The sequence below is a fragment of the Acromyrmex echinatior genome, chromosome 7 (genome assembly GCF_024713525.1).
Source record: "Acromyrmex echinatior isolate Ae372 chromosome 7, ASM2471352v2, whole genome shotgun sequence".
Classification (NCBI taxonomy): domain Eukaryota; kingdom Metazoa; phylum Arthropoda; class Insecta; order Hymenoptera; family Formicidae; genus Acromyrmex; species Acromyrmex echinatior.
The window spans coordinates 12,895,774-12,915,783 of record NC_141858.1 but is presented as its reverse complement, the minus strand read 5'-3'; the positions used below and the strand labels follow the sequence as shown (position 1 = coordinate 12,915,783).

Below are 20,010 nucleotides of genomic sequence, written 5' to 3'. Positions count from 1 at the left end.
ACACATCATTTTCGTTTGATAAGTCGTCTGCCACAGTCATAAATTCTAGATTATGATTTTAATTAAATGCATGATTTATGCAATTTCAATTTCAATTGACGCACATCGACATATAAATCCTACATCAGTTAGAAATTCCCATCTACCTAGTTTGTTTATCATCCTGTAAACCATAACCGGTTAAATGTGGACTTGGCTGGATTCGCGCGTGTTGCGACTTCTTATACATACGACATTGGCTTCTTGTCCTATCTTGCATTGCGGATCGGCTGTTCGATCCTAATATTATGTATATCATTATTTGAAAATTGTATATGTCCTACATATATAATTGAACAGGAAAAAATCATGATTTTTAATAAAAAGTATGAAAGTGATCTAACATTTTTGGAAAAGCGAGAGAGAATAAAACAATAGAAAATGATTTTCAAGTAGAAATATACTACAACTTCAACTCTCCTTTGCCACTTATGTGAAATACTCCGAGAGAAACGTCATTGAATAAATACAATTTGACTAACGACAAAGTTAAATAAAATACTGTCAGTACTGCTTAATAATTAACTAAGATTTACATTTCTTATTTATTATGATAATTTATTATGAACATTTCATTATTCACATAAAATAATCGATACAGAATTCTGTACCGATCTCTGTACCGATTATTAAATGTCAAAAAGAAACGAACACTAACCTTAAAAAATATATAAAAAATTAAATATATTATTTAAGTCCTCTCCTATCAAAAGTTGCTCTCAAACGTTTTAAGAGTGAAGAAATTAATCTCTTTTATGCAACAAAAAAGATAAAAATATAAAATTAATGAGAATAATAAAATTAATAGTAAAATAATTTAATAGTGGAATATAATTATAATTTAATAATTTAAAAAATAAAGAAAAAAAAATAGATTTAAAGAACATATTTTCTTTCTCTCTCTCTCTCTCTCTCTCTCGCATTATTTCTTCGATACCTTTGTACGTTACGTTAAATTATTAATTATGTCTGATGTAATGTAATTTATATTAGATTTTGAATAGAAAATAATAGAATACAAAACCGTAATGAGAATATGTTTCTCTTCTTTTATGTTTTCAGTATTGTTCTTGTCATAAAATAAATCACTGACGGTAGAATGAACTTATAAAATGGAATATTCAGTGAACAGAGCATTGTCCAATGTTGAGGACATATTATTTTAATAAACATCCGTCATTGACGATAAACTTGTTATACTACAATTTTGTATGCTTTTGAATAATTTCTAATAAATTTCCGCCAATTATATTAACCTTGGAATATATAAATATTTGAAAGGAAATAACTCACAATAATACCTGTTTTCGTTTGAGTCATCTCAATTAATTGTAATCTTCAAATGTTTTATTAATCTCATTGCAAACTAAAGTAATCTTCCTTTTGCAATACAAAGATGGAATAGTGATAGCATTATTATTATATTAATATATATAAAACAAAATAAGTATTATTGCTTTTAATTGTTCATGGAAATTAAATTTGAAGTTTTAACGAGAAAAAACGTGGAAACTAAATTCCTCAATATTGTATTTTTAAAACGCATTTTGAAATAAAAAAATGTTAATTTTATGCAAAATCTTATTTTACATGACAATTTTAAATATCTCTCGAACAACGCATTTAAAGAAAAAAGAGATTTACATATGGCTTGAGAAAACACGTAAATAAGAATTAATTTTTATTAGAAAAAAATTTTTATTTTAAGAATAATAAATAAAGATTGTCACCATTTTTTAAAATGGAAACATATGCTTTTTTTATATTATATGATCTTCAATTATTTATAAAATATAAAATATCTTGCAAATTATTAATTTTTTGATAATTGTTTCTTTGCTTTTATGCAGAGAATAATGAAACTTAGTTAATGTAAAAAAACACTTTTGCTCATTTAAAAAATTTTGCAATATGTAACTACATATACTTTTTAAAGTAGTTATACATATTTTTTATTATATATCAATTGATTTATTTTATTATTCTGTGCATAATAATATTAAGATTAAAATTATTTGAAAGCTGTTGATTTTTGTGTATCTTCTACAATACTCATATGCAAAATAATACAGAAAAATCACATTGTGTAAAAAAAAATATATATATATAATTTCATTATTTTTTAAAATAACCTTCGTATAAAAAAAACCGTGAAAAAAATTTTTTTTTCAAAAATATTTTTTACCTTCTGAAGTCATACAACTTTATATATGAAACATTTTTCTTTAAAATGCATTTTTAAGAGGTGAACATTTAAACTAGAATATTTTATATACATTTTCTAAACGAATGTAAAATATACGTATAGTATGTATATGAATCATATATATTGAATCATATATGTTACCTATGTTATTATCTATAAGCAGAAAATCCTTGAGAAAATTTATCCTTGGAATTATATCTAAATTGACAGAATGCAATCGAAGAAGTAAAGAAAATGCGCAATTTGTATGAATACGCAGAATTGTAAAACCGCGAATAAATCCCCTGAACGACATATATTCAATTACATGATTTATCGATTTGTTATCAATACGACGACTAAACGATTGTTACCGTTTTGGCGAGTTTCACGCTGAAACCCGTCCTACGTAGTAGGGGGATGATGATAGGACCGTTCATATAAAGGCACACACGTGACAATTAAAACGATCAGTCTCGATTCCGTTCTCCGTTTAATCCGTTGTAATTCCTGCGTTCCTTCATATTACGGAAATCGTGAAAGAGGTGGAAAAAAACAGAAATCGGAAGCTCGAAAGCATTTCGAAAATATCCGCGTTTTTTTTTTCATTTGAAGCTTATACAAGTTCTCTCGCGGGACGAGCAGTCTTGCATAAGAACGAAGTTTCGCGGGGAGCTCATCAGCCGATCATATATGCGTTACGTTAGGAAAACGAGCAAAATCATTCAATTGCAATTTCGCACGTTCCTATCGGAAATTGGTACGCGAGAGTCGCGGGACTAAGCGCGATCAGACTTAGAATTGTCTATATTGCGCATCCTCTCAGGTGATTTGTTCCACGTCTTGAAAGAAACAATCGAAAGGTGAGATCTACACTATGATTCATTTCACGAGTCTTTCTACAAGTCATTTTTTTGCGAGTATCTTTCCTGGTCAAAATTTTTCTTAGAATACTTTTATATGTATAATTTTCTACATAAATTTCAGAATTTTTCAGAATTCTTAAATGTAATTTTTACAATTTTTTATAAAATTTTTACTTAGATTTTTACTTTAGATTTTTTAGAACAAATACAAATTTTTCAATATTTTTGTATAAGTTTATAACTTTTTAAAAACGTTTTAAAATTTCTCAGATTGAGACATTTTTTAGCAACATCAATTCCCAAGTAATAATTTCGTGCAAAAGCAAACTAGTGAAATCCATTTGCTAGCAATTGCGAAAGCCGTCATATTACCATTATAATAACAAAAATATTTATTGAATTAAATTTTTTTTGCATATTGCTAAAAATCGTATTTGTACTATATAATAATGACAGTTGTCATAATTTTGCCGAAATATTGCTGTAATACATTTTTTACAATAACTGTTGAACTTAGTTTATATGCTTTTTTTTTACAATATATTGCATCAAATGAGAATTCACCTTGTTGGCAATTTAGTTGCAACATATTTTAACAATTTGTCAGAAAAATATTGGCAAAATTTTATCTGTGAAGAATTTTTCTAAAATTCTTCACACATATGTGTGAATTCTAAAATACTTTCTGAGATTTCTAAAATTTCTTAGTCTCTAATTTCTAAAGGAAACTTACATAAATCTAAAGAAGAAACTTTAAAGGATTCTTTTAAAACTTTAAAGGATTCTTTCTGCATAAATTTAAAATATAAAAATTTCTTAAAATGTTAGATTATAAAATATTAAGATATATTATTATATTTTAAGATATTATAAGAAACTTTTTCACCAGGATTTAGTTAAAATAATTCCGAAAAGAATTCTGCATAAACTTTCAAATCCACGATTGCTCGCTTTCTCTTTTAACATTCCTGATGCAATTGAGTTAGTACGATGGAGAATGCAACTTTAGGGAAATTCTATTTTATCTTTGTTTTTTTTTTGCAATTTCTATAAGTATTATGTGTCAAACAGTTTGCGTATTTGCATGTTTACATCAAATTACATATTTTTATAATAAATTCTTGCGTTAAAAAAAATATTTCTTTAAAAACATGTTTGCTTTATGTACACCCTATTTGTTATTATTTATATAATTGCTCTTGATGGCGCATTTTCAGCGTAAAATAATGCTAAATTCAGAGTTTCAATATTTTATCGTTTCACACACGAAAAATGCTGTTGGATTAAATTTTATTAACATTCTTTAAAAACAATTCTGTAAGAAAAACTTTGAGCTTTTACGTTAGGAAGTCGACAATTTTTGCAAATTTTTTTAAACACGTAACAGACCAACAAAGAGAAGAAAATTTGCCATTTTATAATTTTTTGTTTTTTATGTAAAAATTATCAAACTCAGAAACTCAAAAAAACATATTGATCTTTCGAAAATAAAGATTTTAATCTTTAAGACTCCTTTTTCTTAATTTAAATGTTATTAATTTTTTTAAATACAGTTACAGCTGCAATGTTTTTATTATAATTTATGATAAAATTTATGTATATATATATATAATATATATTAACGTAATATAAATTATATATAATATATTAGGTGTTGGAATTAATTCGTAGCGTTTTACAAGTGATGGGAAGTACTTTCATTAATGTATTTTTTAATGCTCATGTGAAATAAATAACATTCTTTCATTAAAAACGCTACGAATTAATTCCAACACCTAATAATTATTATAAAATGAACAAAGTATTGTGATCATATTGATTACTTTTTAAGTGATTAAGAAACTTTGTTCATAAATTTTATTATATTTAAATAAAGTTAAAAAATATAATAAACGGTTCTATCTGTAACTTAGCAGGTTACACTTCGATATTGAAGCAACCGGTTTTAACCAGTGAATTATAATATTAACCGGTTCTAATATATGTCTTAATTAATAATTAGTAACAATGTTGATGATAGTTACTTGTAATTATTATGTATAGTCACGCACAAATATCATTAAACTAAATCACATCGATCATTATATTGCATTTTCTTGTTAATTTTACATTGCGCAACAAATTAATTGTCGATAGATTATCAATAAATTACATGTTTTTCTTATAAGGATGTATGTTTTTCTATTCTAATTATTTAAGCTTTTATGTAAATTAATATTATAAATATTTACTTAATGAGATGCTTCGCATTTACTTTTGCTTAGATCTGAAAATTATAATTTTTAATATGATCTTTGTATCTATTTAATTTATTAAATAAAATTTATTAAAGTTTAACCTCGATATCTGAATATCGAGGTTAAACTTTACATATTTTTTTGATAATTATTTATAATAAATTTGATAAATTGATTTAAGTAATTATTCTATTCTAGAATTATGACAAATATCGATAAATATTGTAATTTTTTGATAAATTTGCTAAATTATGAATAAACATGACTAAATTCACATTTCTTTTTAGCATTACATAAATTTTCCATGCCATTCACTAACATTACATTGACACATTGATTTGAATTAATTGATATTTCGATCAATTTTATACCGATGACGTTTGAATCACCATATATCTTTGACGTAATCGATAAGATTTAAATTTAAGGTGAACGATGTCAAACGAAAGAATTAATTGAAACAGTTTCGTATATCAATTTTTATGGGTGTTGTTAAAACACTTATACATCGTATTAAACAACTTCTAGATCTTTCTGCAACGTTTAACACAAACATTCTTACATTAATTTCTAATACTGGATGATTTTTTAATAAATTAATCAATATTTTAAATATTTACATGTCCAGAATTCTACTTGACATGCGTAAAATTTATTGGTACGCAGTCATGTGATAAAATTGTAAAACATCTTATATGTAAATGAAGATAATTGATTGATAATTAATTCATTTCAGCATGATCAACGAATAAATAATGATATAATTAAAACTGACAGTTGCCACAAGAGAGTGTACATTCTGTGTACTATGATTAAACTGATGACTTATAGATTTCTAAATAACATGTCGATTTTTTTTTAATATTAGTATTTGTTGTAAATGAAAAATACCATGTTCGATCAAGACGGTACCTAATAATATTTCTTGTGACAATTTTTAATTTACGCTAACTGTGTGCTAACAAATTTGTTAGTTTTGAAACACAGCCTTAAATCGAAATCGGAATAATAATATCACAATTTTAAATTGCCAAGCAATTTTTAATATTTATACTCATAAATATTTTAATAATGCTAATAAAGATGTATCTTAAAATCTATTATATATATAATTTTATTGTGAATAATATTACCTTGACCGGGAATTATAAATAAAATAATATTTAAATTTGCATAAAATTAGAATGTAAAATATGAGGAACCATTGACATAAATACCATACTTTCAGAAAATGCGACAACATCTTCTCGTCCTGTTCCTTTTTTTGTCGGCATCATCCGCGGAGCAACGGCGTGTAAAAAGTGCCGAGGAGAAATGTCACGCGGATCATCCCACCCTGCTTCACTATTTCTCATGGGCGGATTACACGGTGCTCGGCATGATGCTGCTGGTCTCTTGTCTGATCGGCACTTTTTACGGCTTCTTCTCCAAAAAACAGGAGACTAGCCAAGATTTTCTGTTAGGTGGCTCCAGCATGGGCACAATCCCTATGGCGATGTCATTAGCTGCCAGCTTCATCACGGCCATTGAACTCCTAGGGAATCCCGCGGAGATGTACGGACAGGTTCGACGAGCCAAATTCTTAAAGTGTGTTACAACCCCCCTGGTGAAAAAAATTTATTCTTAAAAAAATTTTATAGGTGTTTTAAATTTATAAAGATTTTCTTTTAAAAATACTTTAAACTTTTCTAAATTATATAAGTTTTTTAAAAAAGTAAATAAAGAGCAATAAAAAGTCAACTAGGTAATTAATTAAACATATAATGACTATAAATATATGATGATTATTTTAATATATCACTATCATGATGGCAATTTGATTAACGATCAAACTAAACATTTCGGTCCTTCTTTAGACCATCATTAGCGGTACGAACAAAAACGTAATATTTAAAAAAAACTTAAAACACTATTAATTTGCAATCTCGCAATATCAATTGTGTTCCACTGCACGACAAACACAAGTTAATCACCTGGTTGAGAGGATGTATCACAGTTTTGAATGTCAAAATTTGAATTTTTTACAAGGAAAATTAGTAAAGACCGAAAAATTCAGAAATTAAGAATTTCTTAAACATTATTATGACCTTTTTCAAAGATCATTTCAAAAACTATTGTTAAATTCTTAAAATTAAAAATTGTATGTATAATTATTTTTATTATAAAATTTTATTTGTCTCACACACACACACACACACACACACACACACACACACACACACACACAAACCGCATCCTAGACTCTCAGCTATCAATTTGTAACTAGAGTTACTTATTGTTTTTATTGCAGGGTACTCAATTCTGGATGACGTGCCTTTCTTTCATATTCGTGGTACCGATCACCTCTCGTTTGTACCTGCCGGTGTTCATAAAATTAAGGCTGACATCGAGTTATGAATATTTACAATTGCGCTTCGACCGAAATTGCCGATTACTCTCGAGCGCGTTGTATATGCTGCAAATGGTATTATACACGTCAGTAGCTGTTTATGCACCTGCATTAGCGTTAAGTCACGGTGAGCAATGACTAATGGTTATATAATAGTTTGTTAATCCTTTAACACGCTGACTGCTTTGGTAATCATCTGTAACCGACACTGTCAAAATCATAATTATAGTAACATGTAATTATCGTTACAAGTACCAAAAAATTTCCTCCCATTGTCAGTGTTGAAGTAGATAGCTGATAACATAATTCATATAATCCTATTATATTGTATTATGAGAGAAAATAAAATTGTAAAGATAAAATCTTGTTTTGTATGAGTAATATATTATGTAAAGATAAAATATTAAATGCATATATAATCAAATCTTAAATTATTATCGTAAAATTTGTAGTATACAATTAAATATTTCATTATTATGTAGAATATAAACAATAAATGTTTTTTAATTTGCAGTTACGGGCCTAAATACTTACATAGCCGTCACTCTAGTCTATATGGTCTGCATTTTCTACGCCTCACAGGTTTGTGTTTCTGTTTACACATATTATTATTATATACATACATATACATACTTTTGCTATTATATATTGTATGGTCGATAGGGTGGTATGAAAGCCGTGATAATGACCGATACTTTCCAAGCCGCCGTTCTTATCGGCTCATTATTCCTCATCATGGGTTACGGATTATCCTGGGAGGGCGGAATTACGAGCGTTTGGGAAAAGAATGCAAAATCCGGCCGGATGGAATTTTTTCATATGGATCCTAGTCCTACAGTACGGCATAGCTTCTGGAGTGTTGTGATCGGTGGTACTTTTTACTGGACCACCATGTTCTGCAGCAACCAGGCGTCCGTCCAAAAATATCTCAGTGTCGAGAATATCTCACAAGTAAGGATGTAAGTATACGGAATCAATTTTTTTGTATTAAGTTTTTGTAAAAGAAAAAGGATGAAGGTGGATAAAGAAATTATAATAGAAAATTATAATAAATAAATAAATTATAATAGAAAAATATACTTACTTATAAAAAATTTGATAAACGAATTGAAAGCTAGCGACTCAACGATTGTCAAAATTTTCCACGTTTAAGTAGTACAACATTGATAAGTTATTAATCTTGATTGAATTTGCAAATTAAGAATATTGAAATGACGTCGTTCCATTTAATCAACATCTATGATCTATTACAATAGGAATTCTTTTGAAGACCTAAATTCTCGTAAGTGCTTAACATCTGATCTTTCGGCCTTACTTAATTGTCATTAGCATGTATCGATTCTACTTAAGAAAGTGCTATCAAGTTCAGAAATTTACATAATTTGTCTTTTAGAAAATTTAGTATGCCTCTCAATATATAATAATCCAATTATGTAATAACTTAATTAATTTTAAATATGTTAATCTTATTAACATCTGACTTTGATCGTACCTAATTGTCTTTATAGTGATATAATATATCAACTGCGTTTAACAAAATATTTGTAATAAATATTTGTAACAAAAGTGAATTTAATTATCGGACAAACAACTTTACACAATTTGTTTTGTCAAACTTTATTTTGTAGTTTATTAATTAAATGACATTTCTTACAGAGCATTGTGGGTGTCTGCATTCAGTATGATCGTAATTTATAGCGTGAATTTTCTGACTGGAATGGTGCTGTATAGCGCTTATAAAGACTGTGATCCTTTAATAGCCGGATATATAAGCGGCCAGGATCAAATACTTCCGTTGTATGTGATGAATTTCTTGGGGGGACTTCAAGGAATGCCCGGATTCTTCGTAGCTGGTATTTTCGCCGCGTCTCTCGGGTTCGTAGAACATTTCAAGCAAACAATATATCTAATGGGAAATAAATTTATTTTGAACTAAAGCTCGAGAATTCATTGAATTACATTTGAAAATATCTTGTATTTTCAGAACTGTGGCGAGTGCCTTAAACTCATTAGCGGCGATAACCTGCGAAGATATTCTTCGCGGACTCTTTCAAATGGATTTGCCGACAAGTAAAGGTGCCATTTACGCCAGATGGATCAGCATATTTTTCGGAGTTCTCAGTTTCGCGCTGGTCTTCATAGTCGAGCGTCTTGGTAGCGTCTTGCAGGTAATTTTGCTTGCGTGTATTCGAAAAATCTTTGAATTTGCATAATTCGTATACATAAAGAATTCTATAAAAGGTGTAGACTTCAGCTTTTTGAAGTGTTCCAATTTTAAAAAATTGAGAAATTATAAAGCAATTATTATTAAAATTATTACAAAAATTGTACAAAATTCTGAAAATATATAAAATATTCTAAGAAAAATTTAAAAAAATATAATAAAAATTCTTTAAGCGTAATTTTCTCGTTCCATATAATATCATTATCTCATACGATGCATTATTTCATATGATTTATTTTTTTATAAGTTCAGGAATTTCATCTTTTCTTTTTTATCGCGCTGTAAATTACATTGTGAACTCGAAAAGTCATTATTGACAAAGTCGTTGTAATTCTTAGGTTGCGCTGTCTTTCAACGGCATGGTTGGGGGGGTGACTCTAGGATTATTCTCCTTGGGTATGTTTGTACCATGGGCTAATGCTAAAGGAGCAATAGTAGGTGCCATCACGAGTTTGGTAGTCGTCATATGGATTGGATTAGGTGCCCAAATTGCGGCTGTAAACGGACAGATTCAATTGGATAGCAAGCCTATATCGATTGCAGGTTGTCCTTGCATGAATGAGACAACAATTGTGCTCAATCACAACTTCAATGATGAAGTTTCGTCTATATACAAGGTGAGATTTGTCTTCTCAAAGGTATGGTTCGTAATTACGTTGTATTACACGTAATTATCTCTCAGAATTTCAATTCACTATAAGAATAAATTAAAATTGCAATTTCTGTAATTAAATGCTTATTAGTAAATGTTTGAGATCAACATTTTTAATTTATTTATTTAATTTTATATTTTAATTTATTAGACTTTGCACAATTATCTATACGTCGTAAATAGATTTATTTATTTTAAACTTTAATTTTTCTTGCTAAGTATTCAGTTTTATTATTTTTTTCGCATAATTTATCGATTTATTCCGCATTAATTTCTTCATGCAAAAAAAGAGATTTATTTGAGATTATTACATTGACAAATGAGATAAATCTTACGCGTGATATGATTTACAGACCAGTTATCTATGGTACAGTGCAATCGGTTGCATGTTGACCATGCTGGTAGGCCTGGCGGTGAGTTTTGCGACGGGCGCACAAAATCCCGCCGATATTGATCAGGACTTCCTGAGCCCGCCGATCGCAGCCATGTTCCGCATACAGACGAAACCTTGCGCCTCCACGAATGTGGTCCAAGGTATCGCGAACTTCGGTCTCGAAATGGAAGACGAAAAGCCTCGGCAAACGGAAGTTTGCAAGAAATGATCTTCTTGCGAGAGATCATCAATGAAGATCACATGAACTGGGGGAACCCGATAAATAGATATCGAGCCCGCGAGGAAAGTAGTCTGGTTCTGCGAGCGATTCATCGAATGGTCGAAAGGAACGAATTGTCCAACAGGATATTTATCCCTCGAGGGTCCGCCACTTCGGAAGGGCGTAAAATCCGTTCTCAGACTGCGTCGACAATATTGCAGGGATATTTAGAGAAAATTGTAGTCCTTTAGAGATTTCTCTTACTCATTCTGGGCTTGAAAAGAATTGTTCAGAATTCTACTGTTTTTCCGTGCCAGTATTAGTTTCAAAAGAATCAGATAATCAGATAGCTATATCCAGTAAACATCAATTAACAGTAACATTATATAACAATATTATAATACTCAATAATATAATTAACGTACAATATGTGTTATATTACAATTTATATTGTTAAATGAAAAATTATAATATTGATGTAATATTATATTATTTGATGTTTACCGGATATTATTCAAGACACACTCTGCGTTCCTATTTGTGCGCTTGTTGAGTAGAATACATCCAGGGTACTGCAACATCATATAATATATAATATTAATTTAGTTAATTATAATCAATATAAAGGTAGTTTGACAGTTATATGTACAGAGAGTTTTATTTTTTTTAACATCTGATGAATATTTTTCTTTCTACGCAAAAAAAAAACTGACAAAATAACTGACAAAATATTGATAAATATATAAACAGATATTGTGGCGATTAGGAATTTTTTCAAAAATATTATCATAACGGAGTAGGCGAGAGAGAATTTTTTATTATTAAAAGTATTACTGTATAATGTGCAGAATAAAATGCATTGCACGCATCTGTCATTATTTTTTGCGCATCTTTTTATAACATATATTTCTGATTAATGTGATTTAACTTTCCTAAGTAATTTCTCATATAAACGCGATAGCAAGAAATTTAGATTATATGTATATTCAGCGTATTTATATATTATACGTCATAAAAATACGTCATTAAATATTAAATAAATCAAAAAAGTCTTATTTAAAGTCTTAAATCTTATTTAAATTTTTTCTTTCTTTTATTTGATATACAAACGATTTTACTTTCGGAATTATTATTCTACACCTTGCATATCGTTTCGCTTTAAAAATTCTTATTTCATGGAGACAGATATCTCAGTGTGTATGAAAGATGTTTGACTATTTCATTGTACTTTTATCTTTGCTTTCACATAATTTATTAACATGACAGCGTGTTTGGTGAATGTTTTCGAATAGTGGATTAAAGTAAATGTTAAAATATTGTATACTTGTTTTTTGTAAACACATGTGGAATAAAAAATATTTAAAAATGTAGATCAATAAATATTTAAAAATGTGGAACAATAATTATAAGCTTAAAAAATCGATTAGTAATTATATTAACGATGAAATATTATATAAAAAAATAAAAACCACATACAGAATAACATAAAACACATAAGAATAACATAAAATCCCTGGATCATATTCATCATAAAAACACTATGTTAATTTATATAAAATATTCATTAGTCCAATGGCGTTATGCTATGATTGTGCAGCTTATCATTTTATGTGTGATGGCCTTAGACTTTAGAAATAAATTAAAAGACAAGTTTATGTGAGTCTATGAGCCTATGTTAAGTGATCGTGTGTAAAAAATTTTGATTCTATTGATTTTATTGTGAAACGAAATAGTTCCTTTGTTAACTGTCCAATACTATACTGAAAATAAGGATCCAAAATAAGGATTAAAATGATTAACTCATATCTTTACTAATCATTTTTACACGTGATTATCTAACGTCTACTCGTATGGACTTTTTCTTTAATTTATGATTAATGATAAAATCATCAATTAATAACCAACTATCATGAAATAAATATTTCCTCGATTAAATGAAACTTATAAATGAACGATTTTAATAATAAGAAAGACTTTTTTAAAGTTTCTTTTAGTAACTCGGAACTTTAAGCTATTAAAATAATTTATTTATTTTAGAATCACTTTGACCGTATTTGAAGATAAAAAAAGATTTCAGTTAACGTAGAAATTCTTTATAGCTCTTTATAGAAATCTATGTTAATATTAGCCAATTTAATAATGAAAGGTAATAATAATTACTTATTTTAATTACTAAAAGCACTGAATAACTCAAAGTAAGTAATCTCTACCTTTCAGTATTAAATTTCTATAAGGAGCTATCATCTAATCAGACAAATTCTATTCTATTTAATGCAATTACAGTAACAAAAAATAAAACGTTTCCGTTAGACAGTTTTCCGTTAGATAGTTTTACATATTAAAAATGATATCGAGACATCTGGTATCCGAGTACAAGTATCATTGTCCCGTTAAAGTATCTGAGTACATAGTGAACGTACGTTAACACCATTTGTGTTATTGTGGAAAGAGGAGAGAAGGAGAACGAGACAGTGAAAGTGGATCAATACGCGGTGAGTGTGCGGCTCGTCTGGCAGCGTACGGCTGTTTCTCCGCGAAGTGAGGCCGCCTGTTCGCGCTCGCAAAACACCCACGGTGATTACGTTGATAAGAATCAGATCCATTCTCTTTGACAGTCGTGGAATCGTCGACTCGTCTCCGAATTCTACGTGGAACGGAGATGCGCGGAGCCGCGCTCGAATCGTCAGTGTTCTATCGAGGGTGTCTGACTTGGCGTGTAAGGTGTTTCGTCTTGACGATGAGGCATTTGATTTCTCAGGACGATTAAAGGAGATAGCTACATAGCTCTCGCTGGGAGAGTCTTGCTCCCACGTCATCCGTCCTCTACGATTAACCTTTTTGCCTGTTTATCATCGACAATCGAAGGGTGTCTTCACGTTTGATTATATATGCAGACGCGCGCGGTAGTGACGGATAGACGACAGATCGATCCTCGCTGCATGGAGTCGAGAAAATTGGAAACTTCGCCGGCTCACGGTTGAAACAAAGAGGGAATTAGAAAGCGGCTCGGGTCATCGTGTTACGTAGCCAAGATGTATCTGGCTCATCTTGTGAGTAAAAACGAAATCACCGACGTTTTGCCGGAGTGTTAAAAAATTATTGTAAAAGAAATTACATGTAAAATTACAAGTATAGTAAGTTGTTATTTTTTTGGGACTCTATTAAAAGTATATTTACATATACGTGATTAATATATATATGAACATAAAAATACAAATAGAATATACGTGATGTATTATAAAAATGTATAATATTTTGAAATTATATAATATTATAAAAATTTGTACATTTACGTAGAAATTATAAATATATAACTATTATTGTAATTTTCCTAATATAAAGATATATTTATATAATTAAAAGTATATAAAAGTAACTTTTGTAAAGACCCTCAATTATATACATTTACATGTCAAATATTATACTTTTATTTAAATTATTTACTGAAATTATATATTTCTGAAATTTAACATATATTGTTACTATTGCTATTATTATATATAATTATATATAATTTAATATTGTTAGTATTTCTAATATGTTTTTGGTTATAATTAGATAATGCCATTTTATTTAAATTACTAATATAATCCATTAATCTATAATTTGTATCTAAATTCTATGTCAACCTGAATCTTTTATCTCATTATTCACTGATCCTGAACTAATATTTTTCAACAGATTCTGTGCAATATTGTAAGATGCTTATTTGCATTACACACACACACACACACACACACACACACACACATTATTAAATTGATAATCAATCATTTAATTCGTAATATTATTACTTCAGTTTCGGCTTATGGTTGCATTTTATAGTAATCGGCAATTTATATAACTGAAAGATGTTTTTAAAAATTACATTTACCTAAATATTATTAAATAGATTTATTTTAATTTCAATCATATCTGGTGCTTCTTTACTTAATTTGATTTTATTTATATAACAGTTTAGAGTTTCACCTATTTTTTTTTCAACTATTGTTCACTGATATAATTCTTTAAAAAATATATCCCTTTGTTCTTCTATATCTAAATAATTATCTATATTTGCAACCTCATTTCTATCTACTTATATTTTTTCTTTATAATAACATAAATTAAACTTACTAGAAGAAGTTCATGAAGATTAAATTTCTTCAAAAGGTGCGAAGAGCGTTCTGCAAGCAGGAATTGACGTGTCTACGGTTCCTGCGTTGGACCGTCCTGGTGCCGCTTGTGATTTATATGTCGCTTCTATTTGTCAAGTACAACAAAAGCGTGCCTCTGAAAAGTTTATCGACTCCGAGCGACCGGAATAAAGAGGGTGCTGCGATGGATAGCTTGTTCTTCGAGTTGGAGGCCGTTACGGCCGATAAAAAGAACTTGGCGGGTTACAAGGATGCAGGAATCGATCGACGCGGAAACGATGAGACCATCGTAGAACTGGAAAATCGTCAGGATTTGTTCTCTCCGAGAAGCCTTCTCGAGGACATTTTCCGACGAGCAGACACGGACGAGAACGAATTGTTGGATATCCAGGAACTAGCCAAGTGGATCCATGCAAAAATCACCGAGCATATCACGCGCGCCATGCGAGAGAACGTCGGTCTATTCACTGCGATCGACAACAATCCTAGAAATGGTATGTAGCTGATTACAGTGCGGTTTGCACAAGTGTTAATTAAAATCAATTGGAGCTTAACTAACGTTATTCAAGTGAATGGTTTTATTTCTCGATGACATCGTATTCGGGACGAATGGTTTTTCGATCTACGACATGTAGCATTGCATGAGAATAATTGATGAATGTAGTTTCTACATTTCTATTTTGATCTGTTGAATTAAATATTGACACGAAATATCAAAGAAACCACATTTTTTGCTATAATATGGGTTATATTTATATTTATAGCGTAAAATTAATATGACAAAACACGTTTAATTAATCTTTTTGAGTTTATTAATTAATTTATTGTTTGACAAGTTAGTTGATTAATAATAAATAATTAATATTTATACATAGATACAATATATAGTTATAATTTAATAGATATATTGTATATGAATACATAATTGATTATATTAAACTAATTTATTATTATTATTTATTTTCTTGTTATAATTTATTTTATTTTTATTTTAAAAATTTAACTGTTAGAGAAAGAAATTCTTGTGACGGTTTATATGATCTCAGAAAAATAAAAAAGAACAATAGTAAAATCTAGTGTGTATCCGGATAACACAGTTACATACTATAAACATTTTATAAAGGTTTTCTTAAAATTTTAGATTATTCTTAAAAGATACGTATAAAGCAGGACGTTCTAAGATTATTTGTAACATATTTAATTCAATAATTAATAATTGCTTATCTAAGAAAAGCTGTAGAATATATTCCATTAAATCGTCAAAAAATATTGTAAGACTATTCAACAATAATCTGAAAGAATATTCTATGGACTTTTCTAGAATTATGAGCCTCAATTGAACATATCACAAGTATTTTGAGAATATTCTAAAACTTCCGGAAAATATTGATAAAATATTCAATATTATTGACTGCTTCTCAATATTTATCGCAGGTGAGGTATCATGGGAAGAATATCACGCTTATTTCCTGAGAACCCATGGTTTCTCCGAGACATACATAAATTCCCACGACAAGAAGCATAGCGAGATGCCGAGGACACTGAAAGAGAGCATAATGAGGGATCGAGCGCGATGGGCTGAAGCAGCTAGGAACGATCCTGAAAAGTTAGCTCTAGACGAATTTCTCGCTTTCACACATCCCGAGAGCAGTCACAGAGCTCTCCTGCAAATGGTAGAGGACCTCTTTGAAAAATTTGGTAGGGAATTACCTCCTCTATCTTTATTTTATTTTTAATTAACGAATACCGCACGATAATCATGGTCCACTCATGTAATCTTAGATCGGGATGGAGACGAGCAACTAACAGAAGATGAGTTTTCGGATTTACCATCAGAAGGAGTCGGTCTGGATTTACGCGAAGATCGACAGCAAGCGATAGGAGGTAGCGAAGATAGGCGTAAGGAGTTTCGACATCTGATTGACAAGAACAAAAACGGGAAAGCGGATCGAACTGAACTGTTGGTGAGTAATAGAGCATAAATATATTAATAAGGAACGAAGGGAGACGCTCCACAATCCCGCGATTTAATGAACGAACATTTGATGAACAGCACTATTTTTAAACCTTATATATGTGGCTTCAAACTTTTGATCGGCAGTACATACGAATGCTCAGAAGAGGGAAGCAATTTTTGCAAAATTGCGAGAGTCTACTTTTAAACATTTGTAATCGCTTTAAAATTAAATGTCAAAAAATTGAAGCATAAGTATATTTTATATATACATTTCTAAGAATTGCTACAAATATCTTTTTTTAATTACATAAAAAATATATTTTTTTAGATTTTATGATAAAACCAAAATTTTTCTTGTAGATGTACATCGATCCGCGTAATCCCAGACATGCTATTCAAGAAGCTCAACATTTGATCACCCTGTCGGACACGAATTTAGACGGAAAACTGGATCTTCTGGAAATTCTGAGTAAGATGGACCTATTTCTCGACAGCAAAATGGTAGACACTGAGAAAAGTTTTCATGATGAGTTCCGATAATTTCTGAAGACAAAAATTAAAAGAAGGGGTTTTGCTGAAGTATATAAAATGAATTGTATAAAAAGTAAAATAGATACAGATATGAAATAATATGAGGTTATCAAAATATTTAATAGGATGTTCAAGCATGATGATAATGCTGCTGAAAGTTTTTAAAGTCTATCAATTAATTTGATAGTTCAAAATAATTATTCACATGATCCAACATAATTATTTTTAGATCTGTATCTTGGTGAAAATTTCTTATATAATTTTTTAAATAAGTTTTAGAATTTTTTATAAATTTTATATAATTAAAAAAATTTTTTATATATAGTGAAATAAGAGAAGTGCTGAAAAAGTCTGCAATCTTTTTTAGAATTCTTTATGTAAATATTTATGTGAAAATTTTGAAATATCTACAATTTCTAAGATTTTTCATTTTATAATTTTCAAGAAGAATTAAAAAAGTTTATATTTTATCAAAACTCAACAAAACATAACCATAAATTGAATGTTGATTCGACATCGATTGACATTAATTCAATGAATCATTTCTCGCTGGGAAAGCATAAATTTGCATATAAACATTTTTTAATATTGTGAGACTTTTAATATTATGAGAATCTTTTCATCAGAATCTAACTAAATTTTCAAATACTTCAGCAAAACTTTTCTTTTCCAACAAACATAATTTAAAAGATTAAAGAAAGGGAAAAATTAAAGAGGAAAATTTCTTCAACATTCATACTGAGAGATTAGACAATATGATTTTTCCATCGTTAATAAGAGATTAATGAGAGATTAGACCAATTACAGTTAATTAATCAATTTGTGCAGGGTACACACTAGCAAACTTTAACGGAGTTTCTTTACGAACGTTAATCGACTTAACGCGCAAATAAAAATTGTAGGCTTTTAGAACGTATCTGTGATAGTCTTTACGACGTAGAATATATCATTTAAGTAGGCACCAGTTATTATAGTCATCACAATTGTAGACAAGCGTTACGTTAATTCGCGAAGAAATAATTCAATAAAATCCTTTAAACAGGATTAGAATTATCAATAATTACTTGCTAATTGAATGAACAATGATAATACGATAATGAAGGGTTACAAAAATCCGTCCTTTCATAGATCTCTTTTACGACTTCTCACGTGTGACTCGGCCGTAAACTATCTAGAAGATTTACTTAGATTTTAGATGCGGAGATCAGAAAAAGATTCTCTGTTTTGAATCATCGATCTTAAGATATCTTTTAAATCGTGCAAGAAGAAAATATCAGAGATAACATATAACTTGATACAATTATTTAATTTGTGATATTAATGGAGGTAATTACTAATTAATATTTATACAATATGTTATGGTAAAATAATATAATATTACGATATTAATGTAATATTATATTTAACGTGAAACATGTGCTAGCTTTTTTATATCATACTGACTTACAATTGTAGTTACACGAGTGAATTTGAAATTTGTTTTTTTCTATAATTGTCTTCATTTATTTATTACTTTGTTCTTTAGCGTTCATTTACTTTAAGAATAAACTAACACTCTTCAAATAGTTTAAATTGGAGAGGCTCTATCTATTGCACACTGAGACTGAACCTATTATTGTTGTTTTGTACTGATGTTGTACTGATTAATGGATCATTTTACTATGTGTACATCGCTGAAGATGGAATGGAATCGAAACGTCCAATTTTGTTTTAATTTGATGTAAGGAATCCAGAAATACAATTGTTAAATAATAGCGCACGAATTATCGCGCAATTATTATTTTTCCATTGCCCATTATTTAAACATTAATTTGTTGTTATATATCGAGAGTCCATTTTTATCTTGTTGTTGAAACATATGTATGTACATTCAATGTCTTTGGGGATGAAAAATTGCAAAAAGTTTACAAAACTGAAGACCGGGAAATATTTAGATGTGTTAGAGATATGATCAACATATGAAATAAGCTTGATTTGATGGAGGCGTCTGAGGACTTGAAGAAATATAACTACTCACAACAACGCAATGTATCCCGTAATGAATAACAACTTAATCTCTCATTTTACAACAAAATTAAAAATAAAATTTTATATTACATTTTAAGGACAGAAATTGATGTTCCTTTGTAGAAAATTTTGTACTTTAGAGCATTTTTCTATGTACATTGTGATGTGACACAATAAAACTTGTTTAGAAATAA

At 29.1% G+C, this 20,010-nt stretch overlaps 2 protein-coding genes across 3 annotated transcripts; both read left to right on the top strand.

The window, feature by feature from the left end:
* The first annotated feature begins 2,670 nt into the window (after positions 1 to 2,670).
* Positions 2,671 to 12,838, top strand: LOC105152309 (sodium-coupled monocarboxylate transporter 2). Of its 2 annotated transcripts, XM_011066507.2 has the most exons (9): positions 2,671 to 3,087; positions 6,556 to 6,891; positions 7,618 to 7,843; positions 8,231 to 8,298; positions 8,380 to 8,675; positions 9,373 to 9,591; positions 9,701 to 9,884; positions 10,279 to 10,557; positions 10,946 to 12,838. In XM_011066507.2, the coding sequence occupies exons 2-9, from the start codon at positions 6,559 to 6,561 to the stop codon at positions 11,192 to 11,194; spliced, it is 1,854 nt and encodes a 617-aa protein (XP_011064809.1). In that variant the 5' UTR covers positions 2,671 to 3,087; positions 6,556 to 6,558; the 3' UTR covers positions 11,195 to 12,838. The 2 variants fall into 2 exon arrangements, with proteins under 2 accessions (XP_011064809.1, XP_087263721.1); XM_087407595.1 differs by lacking the exon at positions 2,671 to 3,087 and having other exon boundaries at positions 6,742 to 6,881.
* Positions 12,839 to 13,617: 779 nt separating this feature from the next.
* Positions 13,618 to 20,010, top strand: myd (stromal cell derived factor mayday). Its single transcript, XM_011066509.2, has 5 exons — positions 13,618 to 14,235; positions 15,338 to 15,815; positions 16,756 to 17,019; positions 17,104 to 17,285; positions 17,639 to 20,010. The coding sequence occupies exons 1-5, from the start codon at positions 14,218 to 14,220 to the stop codon at positions 17,816 to 17,818; spliced, it is 1,122 nt and encodes a 373-aa protein (XP_011064811.2). The 5' UTR covers positions 13,618 to 14,217; the 3' UTR covers positions 17,819 to 20,010.